This window comes from Erpetoichthys calabaricus, chromosome 1 (assembly GCF_900747795.2).
Source record: "Erpetoichthys calabaricus chromosome 1, fErpCal1.3, whole genome shotgun sequence".
Classification (NCBI taxonomy): Eukaryota; Metazoa; Chordata; class Cladistia; order Polypteriformes; family Polypteridae; genus Erpetoichthys; species Erpetoichthys calabaricus.
In genome coordinates, this window is record NC_041394.2 from 199,910,984 (window position 1) to 199,930,413 (window position 19,430).

A 19,430-nucleotide genomic window follows, 5' to 3' on the forward strand; every position below is an offset into this window, starting at 1 on the left:
AACTCACTCCTCCAGTGTCACTATTAAGTCTCCATCTTGATCAAAGATATAATTTCTTTTGCCTTCACTAATTCATGAACAGATCACAGCAGTTTCTGTCTTTACTGATCTCAGTAAAAGTAGTATTAAATTCTTACTAGTTCAGAATATTGCTGCCGGGGGCATGACCTATGCCAAACACCATGATCACATAACACCTCAGGTGGCTAAACTACTTTAGTTTCCTGTCACTATTAGAATTATCTTTGCACTCTCCAAATTACTGATAAAGCTCTGGAGTCAGACACCTTAGAATACCTATCTGCATCACATACTCCATGTACTATAAAACCATGACACAATCAAGATCTGCTTACTTAAGTCTTCTCATTTTTCGTAAGCTGAACTAGAATTTGCACATGCTTTTATAGCCGAAAATATTACTTCAAAGATCTTTTGTATTTAAAGAAACGTTTCAAGAGATAACATATATTATTTACTTCTAAATATTTTTGTAAGATGCTTTAAAGTGTCAGTTATTTAAAAAGCAGGACTGATAATTGATGTCTTAATATACTGTCTAATTTACATTACTGTTACATTTCATAATTTGACTGAGAAATCAGGAAATGTTCTGGAACTAGCTTTACCATTTCCTGCACTATTAGAACAAGGAATATCATACTTGATATATCTATTTTAGTATTATGCCTGCCTTATCACTTTTCTCCCTCCTCTGTTATGGCAAACAGTATATAACCGCAGACATTCACACTTCAGATTCAGATACAGGTTATAGAGATGCTCATAGGTCATGCAATGACAAATGCATGATTGTTTTGTTATTGCATATATTTTATGTATATATGATGTATTCAGTGTATGATGTGGTATTTACATTTTTCTGTGTTATAGGTGTTGTATTACTGTCAATAGTCTGTGGAAAACATTGAAGTAAGAATGCATTTGATCTGTGTACACACAACAATAATCTTAAACTTCATATGTACAGCCATATTGTTTCAGTACTCTTTCATGTATATAGAATTCATTACTGTACCTGGAATTAAAAGGTTAGCTGGTGCAATAAAGTGGTTACTTAATAAAATATCAACAAGCTCGCTGACTGTACAATTTGTTGTTCCCCAGTCATGAAGAAGTTCAATTGTAGGACTTTTTCCCATTGCTAGCAATCCTTCAAACCTCCTGAAATATAAATAAAAGACACAATGTGATAAGAAATGCTTTAAAACCACCATGGCATGCAAAGTGAGAAAAATACTTAAAACATAAAATATTTACTATTAAAGGTCAACACAGACAGACAAAATAGAAATATAGCAAGCAAAAGAGCCTTATGAACGCAGCATAAGAAGATAAAATGGATTGCTCTGGCATATTCTTCTCCCTTTGGTCAGTGTCCAAGTGGAATCTGCATACAGTATTCTCTCTGTGCCCGAATGTGTTTTTCACTAGGTAATCCTGTCTTCCTCTCACATCCCTAAGAATTTTGTCCTAGATTAATTAGTGTCTTATATTAACCTCATGTGTGTGAGAGTTGGTGGGTATACCCTGTATTAAACTGACACCTTCTCCAGGGCTGCTCCCTGCACTGTGCAAATTTCTGTCAGAATATCCTCCAGCCTACCTTAGATTAGGCAGACTAGCGGACATAACAAATTCATTAGTGTGTTATGATTTAAAATTAAACATTGAATTTCAGCAAAGCACATTTCCAAGCCTTCTAAAATAAATATAAATCAGATACACCATGGACATTTTCTGTTGAAAATAAAATTTGTTGTAGGAATCAACAAAACAAAAATATATAATAAAGGAGCTAAGAAGGGAAATGTAGTAATTAAACCTTTGTCAAAACTCACCGGATGTGAAATTGGTTATACCGAGGTTCTCCTGTTGCTTTTTTAATATCCATTGCAATTTTCTTCCAGGCATCCTGAGGGTCCAAAAAATCAGCCAGTTTCCGAAACATGCCAGGTTTTAAACATCTGACATAAGTAGATGGTGTTGTTGGCTTGCTCATTCTCCTGAAAAAAAAAAAAACTAGCAACAGATGATGCTATTGTCAATATTTATTACCTTTTTTTCAGAAATAGCCACACACAGCCACACCATCAGCTACAAACACACAAATACTGCATTAAGGAATAAAATAACTACAGAATAAGAGAATCCAAAAACCTGAAGGCTAAGCATGTGATGACATAACAGAGCATAGGAAGCTAAAATGCATCCAAGCACACATTATGAAAAGAAAGTACAAAGGACCTACAGTAATTATATATAATGGTACATAACATAGGCAGTGTAATGAAAAAGTATTTGCCACTTCCTGGTATCATTCATTTTGCTTATTCATGACACTTAACTGACTCTGATGTCTAGACAAATTTAGTATAATACAAAAGACAACATCAGTAAACACAATACACAGTTTTTAAATGATCACTTGAACTACTGAAGGAAAAAAGTTCACCAAAATCTATATTACCCATGCCAAAAAGTAATTGCCCCATTAACTCAGTCAATCAATGAACCAAATTTAAATACTGGTTTAAATTAGACTAGTTACACCCAAGCTTGATTGCTGCCAGCCCTATTTAAGAAAAACTTCACTTAAATCGAACTTTTCCAGCAATGTTAGGCTGGCTAAAAGGTTTCAACAAACTGCACATCAAACTGCCTCAATCAAAGGAGATTCCAGAAGACATTAGAAAGAGAGATACTTAAATATCACTATCAGGGAAAAGATACTAAGCAATCTCTAAAACCCTGGGACTCCAGTGAAGCACTGTAAGAGAGATTAACTCCAAATGGAGAAAACATGGAACCTTGGTAAATCTGCCCAGAAGTGGCCAGCCTAGCAAAATTACTCCATAAATGTATAGAACACTCATCTAGGAAATCACAGAAGAACCCACAAGAACATCTAAAGTACTGCAGGCCTCTCTCAGCTAAGTTAATGTCAGCATTTACAATTCCACCATTAGAAAGACACTGGGTAAAAATGGAGTCCATGTGAGAGTTGCAAGGCAAAAAAAAAAATACTAAACAAAAGGAAAATAAAGATTTGTCCAGCATTTGTCAAAAACACCTTGGTTACTCACAGAACCTTTGATATAATGTTCTGTGGACTGAGGAGTCAAAAGTGAAACTTTTTGCAAGACATGGGTCCCATTAATCTAGCATAGAGCTAACACAGCTTTCCACAATAAGAACATAATGTCCACATGGACACAATGATGCACCCAATCAATATAATGTGATGATGTGGGGATGCTTTGCTGCTTCAGGGCCCAGGCAACTTGCCCGTAATTGAAGCAAGCATCAATCTGAAGCTCAAGCACAAATGGGTTATGCAGCAGGACAATGACTTGAAGCACAACAGCAAGTTCACCTCTGAATGGCTGAAAAGAAAAATGGCTGAAAAGAAAAAAAAAAAATTAAGGTTTTGGTGTGGCATAGTCAAAGTCCTAACTTGAACGACTTTGAGATGTTGTGGTAGAACCTTAAATGGACAGTTTACAGTCAAAAACCTTCCAATATGGCTAAATTAGAACAATCCTGTTCAGAAGAGTGAGCCAAAATTCCTCCAAAGTGATGCCTAACACTGATCTCCTGTTACTGGAAGCATTGGACCATAGCTGTTGATGCTAAAGTTGGCATAATCAAGTATTATATGAAAGTGTGCATGAGCGGCCAAAGGTTTAATGGTGGAATTCACTGGCTGTGCCTACATGAGTAGATGTGCACAATACAGTCAATTTTCTTGTTAGTGCTCTGGGTTTGGTGTCAGCAACACCTGCCCCCAATCAGTGTATAAAGGAGTCTGGGCAGAAAAAAAGGAGAAAAATGTAAAATTGAAAGAAAGAAACACAAGAGGAAAAATTAGAGGCTGAAAGGCAAAATGAAAGTGAAAGTAAGGAAGGCAGAGAGCGAGAGGCCAGCATAGTAGAGAGGAGGCATGCAACCAGGAAATGAGCCCTGTGGAGGAGGATTGGGCTGAAGAGGGTCACTCTGGCTGAGCATCTCCAAGTAGCTGGAGTGACCTATTGCTTAAGAGGGCTCCCGTGTAAGGCCAAGGAATGGCAGCATCAGTCTGTAACAGAAGCAGGGACCCAAACCTGGATTTTAAAGGTTGGCTGTGCCTGATGGAAGAAAGTCTTCTCTGGCTGCAGGATCCCATCCGGGGCAAGCAAAGGATAACTCAATTTTTAGAAAGAAGAGCCGAGGCTACTGGTTTTTTAAAGGATGGTCAGATTGCCGGCTTGATTTTAACCTCATTTTTATTGATTACTTATTGTTCTTATTATTGATTTTAACCTCTACCTGGAAGTGTTTTTAATGGGGATTATTTATTTATTTATTGAAGATAGCACTGCACTTTTTCAAAAGTTTGTATTTTTTTTGTCATAATAGGGGTCTTCAGTTGCCTGACTCATCAGTGATATATGACTATCAATGGTTCCTAGTTATAGCTGACACGGGGGCAAAAAATGTTTTCAGTGCCGTGACAAAGTATTATTATTTCAGATAAATAATAATTCCTCTCATATCTTACCCACTGCCTATAGAAACAGGAACATGCCAAATTTTGCTAAAGAAAAGTCTAAAATGATATCAGTGAGAAAGTTATTCAAATGATATATGCTAAATGTTAATAATTACAGTTAAACAGGGCAAGACTAAGAGTGGCAAGATGTTTAATAAGGGCAGCAATTGCCTGGAAACTCAGAATATCAGTTCTTGATACTTGGGTCATAATGCTCGTCATAGACGGCCGGCAGCTCAATCCGGTTGGGACATCCCAGGATGGGAAGAATGGACAAGGGCAGCCTTTCCAGGGCACTGCCTCCCCCAGGATGCTAGGTGGCAGCTCCCCTGGATGGTAAATGTACCCCGGATTCCCGCAGGGCATCATGGGACGTGGAGTCAATTTTCTCAGCCCTGTTGGGTGCCGCCTGGGGGAGCTCCTAAAGGACCTGGGGACTCTTATGTTTCCTACAACCCGGAAGTACTTCGGAGTCACAAGGACGGAAGCCCACAGTACTTCCGGAATATTTGAGGACTGATGATGTGGTGTTTGACCCGGAAAAAGAGAAGGAGCACTTCCGGGTCAAGGAATATAAAAAGGACTGTTGGAGACCCAGCAAGAGGAGCCGGAGTTGGGTGGTTGTGTAACGAAGCTGCTGGAAGTGGAGGATTATTGATTATTATTATTGAATATTGTGTAATTGTGGCTTTGTGCACTTTATTTGAAGAAAATATTAAAATTCTTCTTGATGGTTTTAAACGTGTGTCCTGGACATCTGTCGGTGGGGTTTCATGGGGCAACAGCGACCCCTAGTGTCCACATGCTGTAATATTATAATATCTTCATTCACAGGTTAGAGATGTTTATTTTACAAAGTAGAACTGCTGAAACTCACCTTTACTTTTGTGTTTATATACTTATAAATTAATCTGCAATCTCTAAAACTGTTCTAAAAATGATGGTAGGCTAAAGTTTAGTTTAACGAAACTAAAAATATGTTGGATGTCAAATGCATAGTCAACATTCTTTGCTGAAATATTTATGCTACCTGGAGTTTTCATTAATTTTATTTTTGTATTCCTTTGTATACCATATTACAATCATAAACATACATCAAGGGTTACAGACTACTGTTGTATAGTATCAATTTTTTCACCTCATATTTAGAGGCTACTTCTGCAGCCTAACAGCTCAGAGTGCCAACCTAGACCCTTACTCTGTAAGTTTTCTGGGCTTTCTAGCATTCCTGTCACAAGCAAAGACATGTATTCGGTTAACTTATCTTTACATTGGCCATATAAAATAGAGGATGCGTTTATGAGTGTGCCCTGTGATGGACTGGTATTGCATTCAGGCTGGTTTTCCATCTTTCATTCAGATCTTGCCAATATAGGCTGCAGGCCCCCACAACCCTAAACTGGACATGCAGGTTAGAAAATAAGTTCATTGATGATCACTATTACGACCAAGGCATAACAGATACAGTATTTGTTTTTAATAGAAACATTTTATTATTTATTGATGTACTCATGCATTATTATTATTATTATTATGCTTTATCTGGTTTTAATCCATGACTGGACAGTCAATAATGCTTGCATCTAAGATTCTAAGAGCTAGTGCAACTGGGTACTGTATTTTGTTTTTCCCTTTTGCAACAGCTGCTGTGTGGGTTTCTTCAGCATTGAATATCCTGATCATTGATGGAGCAACATGATTGCAATACAAGTTCTGAGTAACATTGTAAAGGTAAAGGGAAAAAAGAAGCATTTTTCTAGTACAATAAAAAAAATATAACTATATAAATTTGAAATGCAGTTGCTGGTCAGATTCTATAATAGACTGCACATTAGAACAAAAAGCTTGTCTTTTTTCACAAACAAAAAGAAACAATAACAGATGTTTTCAATCCATCTATCTTTTTCATTTGTTTAAACCAAATGTAGTGTTGTGGACACCCAAAGCTTATGCCAGCAGAACCAATATTGGATTGGATATATATATTTTTGAGTGTACTATAAGTCATTTCTCTGTGGCTGTCCAGTATTTAATTTTGCTTAAAACTTAAATATGGACTGTATTGTAGCCAGTTTTCCCGTTTATTAAATTACTTAGTTTTTCATCTTCTGCAGAAAGCACATCCTATGTTTCAGTCAGTTTCTATTCCACATAAACTGAAGCACAAGGAGTAAATGCAACACAATCCAGTAAGAGAACTGACTTTCAAACCAACAAGTTCAGCCAGCTTATCAATAAGATCTTTGCTGTTTGCTTATTCTTTACATTTCCTTTCCATTTATAATAGTTTTTATTACTGAATTACACCAATGTTTTGATCCTTTTTTAATTTAAATTTTTGAACTTCTGAAAAACACAAAAATCGGCATGGTGGTGAACTAGTTAGCACTGTTATGTCACAACACATGGAGACTAGGTTCCAGCACTGCATCTATGTGTGGAACTTGCACATTTGACTAACGTTTTACCTTCAGATTGTTTTCTAACACTTACCAAAATGTTCAGGCTATTTTGCAAATCTGTTAACATATCTGTTGTCTAGGGTTGAGTGACAGTGAATGTATTCTGATGGAATAGTGTCCTATTCAGTGTAGGTTCCTGCCATATGCTCTGGGCTTCCAGGTTGGAATGAGATCCCGATTCGTTGAAATGAACATAAAATAAATGGATTTATTGAATTCTTACGGAAAGAATTCACATGACTTAGAAAAATAATCTGCAATGTGGTCTCCTTAGCCTTCACTACACATTATTATTATTACGGACCATGAATTAGTTAAGTGGAATTGCCCGATTAAAATGAGAAACGGGTGTTGTCATGCTCCTGCAAATGAAAAAACGAACATGGAGAAAGAGAGAATTGAAATATCACCAAACAGAATTGGGTTTTTACTGCCATCTTCAGCAATATCTTGGTTACTGACTTTACACCCGCAATAAGTTTATTAAAGAGCTGGTCTGACAGTTGAGGAAGTTGAAAAAAGAAAACATTTTTATCATGAAATAACTGTTGCTACTCTTGTATTGTAGTTATTATTAGTGTAATAATTAGTGAACGATAGTATTGATCATGTTTGTAATCAAACAATCGACAAGTGCCAGTATTGTCGGTATGGTATCAGTATGTGTCAGCCAAAAAAGAAACCGATGGATGAGATTTGGTATGCACAGTTGTTAAATTAAGAAAGTTAAAACAAGAACTACTTGGATTCTAAAAATGTCTGGCAGATCTTCCATACTGATCTTAATAAAGTTACATCTAATAGTAGGACATAGTTTTAGGATGCGCAATCCATACATTTTGTATCTGTAAATGAAGAAATTACAATAAAAAATGCGGACGCCTAGTTTTCAGTAGCTGAACGATGCTCTTCAATCGTCCTACTAACAAGCGTGTGCAGTGTATATTAATGGAAAACAATCACGGGGCCTGTGTTCTAAGTCTAAGGTGAATATGCGACCCACCCATTTTCAAAAGAGGCTAATCACGAAAACGTCATAGCCAATCTGGATGGGAGGCAGAAACCAACCCTGAGCGGGACGCTGGTTAAAACAGTTTCCTTTCTAACACAAGTAGAGAATGCCAAGATCACGAAGAAAACAGGAGCTATGAGTTCCACAACTTAACATTTTTTTACTTATTTCAGGTTGGGCTTTAAAAATACGTAATTAATCGCTTACCTTTACACTTTTGTTACGATGCTACATGAATAACTAGCTTTTAAAGTCCCAAAACTATCCACACCGTGACACATTTACGCAGGTCATCAATGAGTAGTTTTGTTAATTCCTGTTACACAGTCGCTGAGGACTTCCTTAAAACATCCCCTTTAAGAAAAAAGAGGTATGGGAGTCATGTTTGGTCACGTGTGCAAGCCACGTGACGCGCCGAATATGAAACGCTTCCTAAGTACAGTACATTCTGTGGTGTTCAAAAGCGTGACAGTTAAAAAAGCCCAAAGCTAGAGTATTCCAAAATTTAAGGTATTTTGCATTTTTTATATCACTTTGTGACGTGATGGCACGTTTCGCTGGAATCGTAAGGCAGATTTGTTTGGCAAAGTGAATCTTTATCAGGCAAATGAATATTGGAATTTCTAAGTATTGCTATATGGGGTCTTGTTCAATTACAGGATATAGTACAATGTTCATTTATTCATTCGGACTGTAAAGTATTCAGCGTTTACTTCTATGTACAGGTATACTGTCGCACACTCGTGCTATGTAGAGAATGTCTGGTGTTGAGAACTTTATCGTTGCATTTTTTTACATTTAGTTCATATGGGAAAATTTGAAAAGAAATGTTCGTTCCTCGAGCCATACCCTAAGCAATCTGTATATTTGTTTTTCTCATCGCTAAGCCTTTTACAAATTGTGTAATCCTACATTGAGAAAGCTAGGCCAGCATTTGTAGAATCTGCATGAATCCAACTTGTGTCTGCAGTCCGGTGAGTGTGTGTTTGCGAGTGTGCCCGTCTTCAGTCATAAACTGGCCAAATTGACTTCGCTCCTGGAATTAAATGATATTAGGAAATTCATTTTCAAAAAAACACTAAACGAAACGTGTACATTTTTTTTAACATGTACAGATTACAGGCTCATCATTCATTGTGTTTTTGTAATATATTTATTAAGAAATTTACATTTTAAGTATATTTGTATTATTTCCAGTGCTAATAACATCCATCCATCCATATCTTTCCCCATTATCTACCAATAATATTAAGATTTTTTTTCCAGTTTATATCGTGCACGTAAAGATCCAGGCAAGTTTTTCTTTTATCTTTTTGGTTGTTTTGGCTGTACATTAGATTCAGTATTAGTTTTGATAACACAACTTGACAGTGTCAAATTGCAGGGTTTTGTGAAAGCAGCTTCCAGTCATGAGGCGGTGTGGTCTTCAGTGTGCTCTATTATTTAATGTAGATTTGAAAATATGATTGGATAAATTGAAATTTAAATGCATTGACTTAACCGTTTCCTTTCCTGCATTCTTTAATTTGTAGATGACCCAGCTTTTCTCAGTGATGGCAGCTTCTTATTACATTTTTGGCATTGTCATGTAGACTGGAGGGCAAATTTCATGTGGTCCCCCACTTTTTTGATAATTCTATGGTTTATCTAGCCACATTACCTGAATAAATGTAGACACATTTGATATCTTTCACCCTATGTCTACTTTCACTGCCTTTCCTCGTATCCTTGTGGGTCTGAACCTCTCTTGACCGGTGCCTCATCTCTCCTGCGCATTTACGTAAAGGGTGCTTCTCAGACCCGTCTTTCCAAGGCGCCTTGCTTGCCTTCTGTCTTCTTTTATACTGTACTAGCCAACCCGCGGTGTAGCATATGCCGCATAATTATATTTTGATGGGTGAACACTTCCTGAAAGACACAGTTGTCCAAATGGGGTGGGTTTGAGGATACGACTGTAAGCGAATGAAAAGATGGAACTCTGGAGAGAGCAACATACAATTGTCCGTGACTGAAAACTGGAGGACCGCTGCCGCGCCCCCACCTCCCAGAGTGAGGGACGGGGCTGGACGGCAGTTGGGCGCGGAGGGCAGAACGGGGGGAGAGGGGAAGGACGCCCAGGAAGGACGCCCTTTCCGGCACCCTCCGCCTCTCCGGAGAAAGGGCGGGGAAGCGGGCCCGAGAGGTTTCGGGACCTAACCGTCTAATGACGGGTCAGCACAACCGGTAATGATCCTTCCGCAGGTTCACCTACGGAAACCTTGTTACGACTTTTACTTTCTCTAGATGGTCAAGTTCGATCGTCTTCTCGGCGCTCCGCCAGAGGCCGCGAGCAACCGCGGCAGGGCCGATCCGAGGACCTCACTAAACCATCCAATCGGTAGTAGCGATGGGCGGTGTGTACAAAGGGCAGGGACTTAATCAGTGCGAGCTTATGACCCGCACTTACTGGGAATTCTTCGTTCGTGGGGAACAATTGCAAGCCCCGGTCCCCAATATGAATGGGGTTCAACAGCTAACCCACGCCTTTCGGCGCCGGGTAGACACACTTTGATCCATTCAGTGTAGCTCGCGTGCAGCCCTGGACATCTAAGGGCATCACAGACCTGTTACTGCTCAATCTCATGTGGCTGAAAGCTTAGCAGCTGCAATAGTTTTACACCCTAGTACATTCCGGTGAATGCTGGTAACAGTCAGGTGGGCGGGCAGGCGTTCTCGTCCCATGGTCTTAGGGTTGGTGGGCGTGGCTCTGTGAGTTGTCATCGTATCCCATGGGCTTAGAGTTGGTGGGCGGGGCAATGTCGTGCGTATATCAATGGTGGTCTTGCGTGCCCTGGTCGGCTGCTTAGTGAATTACAGTATATATATATATATATATATATATATATATAGATAATGTTTCAAGGCAATTCTCAACATACCTGTTGAAACTCTGTCATTATGTTTGAGGCACCTTTGTCACCTCCTGTCTGGTTTTATACTTTCCGTTTTTCAAGCCGACTGTCCTATGTCGTTTCTAGTCATGTGTCTGACACTTCTTCGTTCAGTTGTGTCACCAATGCCGAACTGACTAATCAGATTGCTCTGTGGGACAGGACACTTTCACATTTATACCCTTTTTTTAATTGTTTCTGTATATACTGTAGTATATTGGAGGATAGTGAGTTCTACTTTGTTCACATGTATCTGTTATATCAAACCTCCTGCTTGTGTGCTGAGGTAAAATGTTGAAACATTTTTGTAATGAGGTATTTTAGGTACATGTCCCATGATTATGGAATGTTGTACCAAGTTGTGTTTAAAAAAAAAAAAAAAAAGATTTATTGGATTCTTAAATGGCCTTGGAGTACTTGCTTTTTTAATCTAGAGAATTTTTTTCATTCTTCTGTGCTATTTCATTTAAATGTTATTGTAAAATTTGCATTCTGTCCAGATAATTGTTGCTTATTTCAGGAGAGTAATCCCTCAAACAACTTGTTTGAGTTATATTTTTCATCTGGCAGTGGGACTAGCGTTAATACTGAACTTCTTGTGTTCAGCTTTGAATTTTGTTCTCTATTGCTTCTTAACTTTGTACTCTCAAATCCTTCAATTGAAATATATTATGGTTTGCATTTGCATGCTGCATTAAGTAAAGTATGCTTGCCAAATAAATAATTCATTATCCTTGCACCCTAATTGTTTTATTTCTATACTACATTCAATTTTACATCTGTCTGATTATCGAGCTTTAAGTGCTAGTTGCTTGTAGATGTATATTAGCATTTTGTTCCTTACATTATCTTGCACTCGGCAAGCTAATTGTGTCTGCAGCTGTCACATATTTGTGTTGCCTTCTCATATATATCCAGCATATACAGTAGGTAAACCATGATCTCCTTTGTTTACATTCATTCTAATGATCACTGAATTCAACAACGGCTTTTCTTCTATAATTTCTGTTTCTTTATCTGTGAAGAAAGTTATAAACTGTTTGAAGTATGTACAATGAAATTGTTTATCTCTTATATTTCATGCAAAATATTATCAGTATGTGATTTTTGGAAAAGGAACCTCAACAGATTCTTTAAATACAGAGTTATTACTTTTAAAGTATATTAGAAAATTTGTATTTTCTTATAGAGCACTTGGCTGAATTTACTAACACTAAAGTTCAGGAATGTCATTTTATTACAATTGTTAAATTAATACTTCTGAAATAAATGGCTATTGTGAATATTTTGATGCATTTTACATACATTAACAAAATTAATTTTTTTTTTTTTTTTTTTTTTTGCAGTATTCCTTTCCCTATGCATAATTAGAATGGATGAAGGGGAATATAGCACAAGTTGCAGTTTTTCAAAATCCAGTATTAATTACCATATTGGTTTCCTTGGATCAATAAAAAAACATCTTGAGGACTTTGTGGTGGCTGAAATTAGCTTAAATGGCAATCTGGATAAAGTTACTGATTCCCAAAGTGAAGTTCCAGAAAGCAGTGAAATGCAGAGTTGCAACAACAAGCAAAGGGCAAAGATGCAACATTTGGAAGATCTAGGAAGTCCAGGTGAAAATGTGAAAATCTCCAACACCGACCTACAAGCATTTCAGATAAATGATACTGCATTACCATCTGAAGATGTCTTAGATTTAGACTTTGTTTTAGGTGATGCAGTAAGTGAGGCTGTTGTGCAATTTGTAATGTTGTTAAAAAGTCCAGATTGCAAATCAGATATATCTCAAAATCTTTCTCTTGGATTCTTTCCAGACAAGAATCAGAGAACAATAATTCACCGTGCTATAAGGCAAAGATTTCCATTTCTCATGACTATTACGAACCAGAATGAAATAGTTGTGAAAGAAGACCCCTGTTATAAGGAACTGCATCATTTGGTTTCAGAAGAAGAATCAGATAAATTCTTTCAGTTTTTAGACAGTAAAATCAAGAATTCCACCTTTACTTTTCAAAATGATGATAATAAGGAACACAGAAAAGCTATTCATCACTTTCTTAATAAAAATTTTGGAAAACTTGTAGAAACTAAAAGCTTTATGATTGTAGATGAGTGTGGTCATCACAGTTCTGCGGTTAATGTGAGGTTTCGGGAAAAAAATAAGCCTTCCAGGAAAAGGACATCCGCTCAGTCTCAAGAAGATGATGTGACGTATACAGGTACTAATTCATATAATTCCCCTATGTTTTGGTAATACTATTTTATATTAGTAATGGTTATTTGAACTTTTTCACAGTGAAGTTCAAAATATTTACATAGACTTTACTCATGTGCATTAATTAGTTTTCTTTATTACCAGTGACCTGACAACAACCTTTTGTTGACTCATGAATACACTCATACTTCATGGCTTGCCTTCAAAACAGATGCATGAAGTGTGATAATACATCCAGAGGATTTTCCTGATTAAGCCATGAAGAGCAATGTCAATTCTATTGATTATGCAGGACTGTGTCATTGTATCAGTATATGTTACTTGTAATGTTAGGAACTGATTGATGACCAAGCACATTTTTTTGTTTTAAAAAATGCTTAATTTTTCAGTTATATAAATACTTGCAGGCCATAATGAGGTAATGCTCAGAAATGGAGTGTATGCTGAGGTGCAAAAATGAGACATAGAACTCTGACAATGTGCTTTGTATGCATAGGTAACCACTGTTCTAGTCAGTGTGTATCTAACTTTATTTTTAAAAATGACTTGCATTTACGTGTGCTTTATGCCACTTTAAACGATCTTTATATGGCAGTAATAATTACATAAATGAATAGATTTGTGATTTGCATCTTTTTTGTTTATTTTATATTATATATATATATATATATATATAATATATACAATATACACAAACATACTGTACACGCTAGCTGTGCTACCTGTTTAAGATGGGTTGAAAACTAAGTAATCAACATAGACCTGTGTTAACATTTCCAGTGCACCATGCAATGCATGTTGTCTCTGTTTTATGCCATTTGGTATGAGATTTGTAAGAAGAGTGTTAATGTCTGTGATGTACCGTCTATTGGAATGGAAAATGCAATGCATTTTATTACTAAAAATGGTTGTGATGTGCCATCTTTTGAAATGACAGAGACATAGCAAATGAACAGACACACAGACATGTATCCTGTTATTAAGAGAGATACTGTATATATGTTTGTTTTGTATATAAATATTTTAGGGATGTGTGATGTCTTAAAAGTTCACATCATTATTTTAAAACGTCAGCAATGTACAATATCATCAACTGAGTGGATTTAGAGATGCTTGTGGATAATGAATAGCTGCTCTATCCACGCACTGCATGTAGTGTCTACACAGATGTGGAGCTGGGCTTTGATTCATACACCTCCTGCTGTGAATATAGGCAACTTCACAACTAGTTCATTTGGACCATTTTTTGATTTTTTTTTTTTTTTTTTTTTTTAAATCTGGTGTGGTTTGCATTAAAGTTTGGTAAGATGTAAATGCACAAATTGCACTTTTGTGTGGATGAAAACAACTTTACTGAAAGAGTGGTCTTGGTGCAGGACCAAGTGAACTCTGGAGTATTTCACATCAGGTATGAATGTGATCCAACATGAGACCAATCTAACTACATGAAATTCTGTGAAGTCTGGGTGAAATTGTGCATGCTGTGGTAGTCATGCTAAGTATCTGCTGTCGGTGATAAAGAATCTCATTCATAGCATAATGATTTGAGGGTTAACATGGAGCATTAAAAACAATAAAAAGTACAAATTAATGCACACATAGGTACAAATGTAACACAATTTGCATAAAACATCTTTCACAATTAATAGTCAGTCAGAACAAGCCCAGCCCCTGTTTCAGGATCACCGCTTCTCTTGTTTGTGTGATCTGACCGCAGTTGCGAATTCACCTGTGATCAGATCAATCAGAACCAGTGCTGGATTTACCAATAGGCACATGTAGCATATGCTACGAGCCCCGCAATTTCGGGGCCCCCAAATGGTGGAAAAAGTGTAGCATTGAAAAACTGGTCTTTAAAAATATTTTCTTTTTACGTTTTTAAACTGTAAATTTCTTACACAACAAAACTTTAGGGGCCCAACACATAAAATTCACATAAATATTATAAGATTCTTATTATAATCGAGAGTAAAATAATTATTTAGTCCGGTTTGAACTGTTCAGAATCTAAACTTCAGATGATGCAGACCAAAAGGGCCCCCAAATTTGAAATGTGCTACGGGCCCCCAAAGCTCTTAATCTGGCCCTGATCAGAACACACAAAGAGATGGCAAGAAACGAACAGTAGTGCCCTGTGAGACCAATGATCAAACCCCCTAATCTTATACTATGAAAGTAATGCGCAGGTGAGATTTGGTGTCTTCCCAGTGTGCACACTAACTTTGATATATGTAGTAAATGTTAAGTAAACATTCCAAAATGAATATTATTATCAAATATATACAGTACAAGAGTTAAGACAGTAGACATATAATTTGAGATAAACTAAATGAAGCATATCTGCTACTTCTACTGTCATAAAACTGAAGCTTGTGCCATCAGCAGAGCTTCTTTCTTTTGTACATTCACTTATTTGAAAAATGTCCTTTTCGTAGCACAGAATTTTCAGGTAGTCTTCAACTTGTCAAATATTAGGCATTTCAGTGTGCAAACACAATTGTTATTGCCTCTCCATGATATTTTTTCCCTGGAAAAAATGTTTCTGCCCAGTGAAAGATGTTCATGACATGGCCATGGGGTGTTTATTGATATGTTTAGTCTGCTTGAAAGTTTGTGGCATGAAACACAACCAAACTAACTGGAAACTGAAACAAAGTAATGAATCATCATTGGATTCATCACAAAACAAACAACCTGAGTACGGAAATACCTTATGAGTGCCTGACAGCTTCCTTGTAAGGCATGTGATATTTAAAAAAAAAAGTGACAGCTGCAGTGTGGCACTTTGTGGAAATTTCTGCAAATGTTTGGAGCAATTTAACGATTTTCATGTACACTGACAATGTGGCCTGCCAATTAACAATGGATGATGTTATCAACCATCATCTCATCCCCAATGTATTATGAATGTATGTACGTGTGTGTGTCTAATATATATATTGTGAGAAGACAGCCCGGACACAACCAGAAGGACACTGTCAGTTCTATAAAACACACACGTTTATTAAAGACAAGGTCCTCAAACCCAAGTCCCCGCACACACACAGTGCTCCAGCACCAAACACCCTTCTAATCGGGCCTTTCACTGGTCCTCTTCAGGCCATCTTTCCTCCTCACTCCCGAGCATTGCCTTCTTCCACCCGACTCCGGTTCTCTGATTGTAGGAAGTGGTCCCCTTTTATCCCCACCCAGACGTGATCCAGGTGCCTCCAATGAACTTCCGGCCTGCCACAAAATAAATATATAATACAAGGTGTGATCCAAAAGTTCCCGGAATGCATTTATTCTGCAGCCAGAAGGATTTGGTTATATGAATCACCGCTAGATAGCAGTTCAAGTTGTCCTTGAGAGCTGTTATCACGCGTTATAACATCAACGCAGTTGTTTTTCAAGTCGCAGTTCTCGTTTAAACTTCGGTTGTGTCTGTGAAGGGTTGTACGTGAAAATGAGTGATTTGAAAGAGCAAAGAGTGTGTGTTAAATGCACCAGCTCACACATCTCTGATTGTGCGTGAATTTTTGGCTTCTACAAAGTTTACTGCCATTCCCCACCCTCCGTACTCCCCTGATTTAGCGCAGTCTGATTTTTTTTTTTTTTTCCTAAGATGAAGCTCAAGGGACGCAGGTTTGAGACGGTGGAGGAGATCCAAGTGGTAACAACCGACGTCTTGAACACACTGACAAAAAACGACTTCCAGAGGTGCTTCAAAAGGTTGAAATCTCGCTGGGATTGTTGTATCAACTCAGTGGGTGACTATTTTGAAGGAACTGTTCACCATTAATTGTTATTTGGTGTGTATACTTTTAAATAAATGCATTCCAGGAAGTTTTGGATCACACCTCGTATGCGTGTGTGTGTGTGTATATATATATATATAATGACACACTGATTTAACAAAACCAGCTTTGTTCAGCTTGAAATAGAAACAGCACATTTATTTCTTGTAGTGGGATGTACCACTCTCCTGTACACAGACACAGTAGTCAGGCATGGTCCTGGCCACAAAATACTGTTCCCTGCATTTATAACGTTCCTTGCATTACCCATCGACAACAGGCACTTATAGTGTAACCGCGATTAGCTCAGATTTGCTTCCTCAGCACTCTGCTGCAGCACTGTGAGCCTGCGGTTGCCCCAAGAATGGACAAGCAATCTTCCACAGATGCGGCAATTGCGCTTCAGGATGCACTTCAGTGTGTCGTCCCATTGGGGGGAGTCCCAAAAGAGTTCAGAAACCTCACTGTTCTGCCTCACAGAATAGCTGTTTGATGTTCAAATGATTATTAATATAACCTTATGAATATTCATATACATAGTTGTAAGGAAGCGGAAATAGAATTACAGGAAGTCAGTAGTTAGACAGCATGTTTCACGATTAGTCAATGTTAGTCCCATCAAAGCAAAGCCTGTAAGTATTATTTTATGTTAATTTGATAAGTATAGAGCGAAGTTATATTGTTTATTTAAATCAGTAATTATTTGTATTTTACTTCTTTTCAGTTTCACTCTAACTTCATTAAATCGAATTAAAATTGGAGCAAGGCGCCGTCTCCGGACTCTATTAATCTTTTGTAAAGTAGAGTTTGGCTGCTGTTTAGTTTCTGGTTCAAACACCAAAGACGAGAACAGTACACTCACTATATATATATATATATATATATATATATATATATATATATATATACACACACAGTATATATATAGTGGCGGGCGGCCGGGTCCCATGCCCGGCTAGGACGCCCCATCTACATATGTTCCGGGGGAGCAACCATGGGCATCTCAGTACCTCCCCCGGGACGCTTGGTGACAGCCTCCCTGGCTGACGATGGTGCCTCAGTTTCCCGCAGGGCTCCATGGGAGATGGAGTCCTCCACAGCCCGGTTGGAAGCTGGGGTGGCCGCCAGGGGGTGCTGCATGGATTCCACAGCCCAGCTGGACAAATCTTCAGCCTCACCTGGAAGTGCAATTGGAACCAGGTGGTCTGACGTTAATTGTTGAGTGTCTTTTAATACTGTGTAATTGTTGAGTGTCTTTTAATACTGTGTAAGCATACATATTAACAGATGTGCAATTAAATGTGTGCATTTACGGGGTGATTTCTCAGGCTTAAAGCTCGAAGTGATCACTCGAGTGAAGGCAGCTTCACAAAAAAACAGATCCTTAACAAACTGTTATTGGTATATTTTCCCTCAATTTTAAAAGGTTTTCTTTTCTTCTTAATAAAAATTTAAAAGCAGTACTTCGCCGGTGCGAACCGCGGGGATTTGAGTGACTGACACATACAAACATATTCATGAGTGCAGGTACTTCGGAAAGTAAGCACCGTGTAAATCTAAAGTTTAAATTAAGTTCATAGACCTACAAAAGGTTGCCATTGATTTGAGGCAAGATTGCTTTTCTCCTGTACAACTATACGTTGCATTCTCAAGAGTGTGCTTGCACGGCTTGGTCATATTACATCTGGAGTGCTGAACTGACAACGTGGTATACAAACAGAACTATAACAACCGTAATAAACGAACAAAAAAACAGCGGACAACCCGTAGCTTAAATAAAAAGGCTGCTTCCGTTGGCGAAGCAACGAAAAAAGAAGACCTTATATGGCATTCTTGTATAAAACAGCGGAGAGGCTGTGTGAACTCAGCTTCACAAAAAAAACAGATCCTTAACAAATTGTTATTGGTATATTTTCCTTCAATTTAAAAAGGTTTTCTTTTCTTCTTAATGAAAATTTAAAAGCAGTACTTCGCCGGTGTGAAGCGCGGGGATTTCAGCAACTGACGCATACAGATATATTCATGAGTGCAGGTACTATGAAAACAGAGCACCGTGTAAACCTAAAGTTTAAATTAAGTTCATAGACCTACAAAAGGTTGCCATTGATCTGAGGCAAGATTGCTTTTCTCCTGTACAACTATACATTGCATTCTTAACAGTAAGCTTGCACGGCTTGGTCATATTCCAACCGGAGTGCTGAACTGACAACGTGGTATACAAACAGAACAATCGTAAAAACAGCGGAGAGCCTGTGTGAAGTCAGCTTCACAAAAAAACAGATCCTTAACAAATTGTTATTGGTATATTTTCACTCAATTTAAAAAGGTTTTCTTCTTAATAAAAATTTAAAAGCAGTACTTCACCGCTGCGAAGATAGATAGATAGATAGATAGAGATATATATAGATAGATAGAGATATATATATATATAGAGAGAGAGAGAGAGATCTATACTAATAAAAGGCAAAGCCCTCACTGAC

At 37.7% G+C, this 19,430-nt stretch overlaps 2 protein-coding genes across 3 annotated transcripts in view; one reads left to right on the forward strand and one right to left on the reverse strand.

The window, feature by feature from the left end:
• Window positions 1-8,380, reverse strand: part of irak4 (interleukin-1 receptor-associated kinase 4) — a 58,159-nt gene extending 49,779 nt beyond the window's left edge. The window contains exons 1-3 of one of the 2 annotated variants that reach the window (XM_028810739.2): window positions 8,234-8,380; window positions 1,863-2,027; window positions 1,040-1,185 (exon numbers count right to left, since the gene is read on the reverse strand). In XM_028810739.2, coding sequence (XP_028666572.1) covers window positions 1,040-1,185; window positions 1,863-2,023 — 307 coding nt within the window. In that variant the 5' untranslated portion in view covers window positions 2,024-2,027; window positions 8,234-8,380. Of the gene's footprint in view, window positions 1-1,039; window positions 1,186-1,862; window positions 2,044-8,233 lie in introns of both variants that reach the window. The other variant, XM_028810743.2, reaches the window with a different exon arrangement.
• A 42-nt stretch (window positions 8,381-8,422) lies between these two features.
• The window catches only part of pus7l (pseudouridine synthase 7 like), a 68,688-nt gene continuing 57,680 nt past the window's right edge, over window positions 8,423-19,430 (forward strand). Inside the window, exons 1-2 of the mRNA XM_028810711.2 lie at window positions 8,423-8,536; window positions 12,303-13,178. Coding sequence (XP_028666544.1) covers window positions 12,329-13,178 — 850 coding nt within the window. The 5' untranslated portion in view covers window positions 8,423-8,536; window positions 12,303-12,328. The remainder of the gene's footprint in view (window positions 8,537-12,302; window positions 13,179-19,430) is intronic.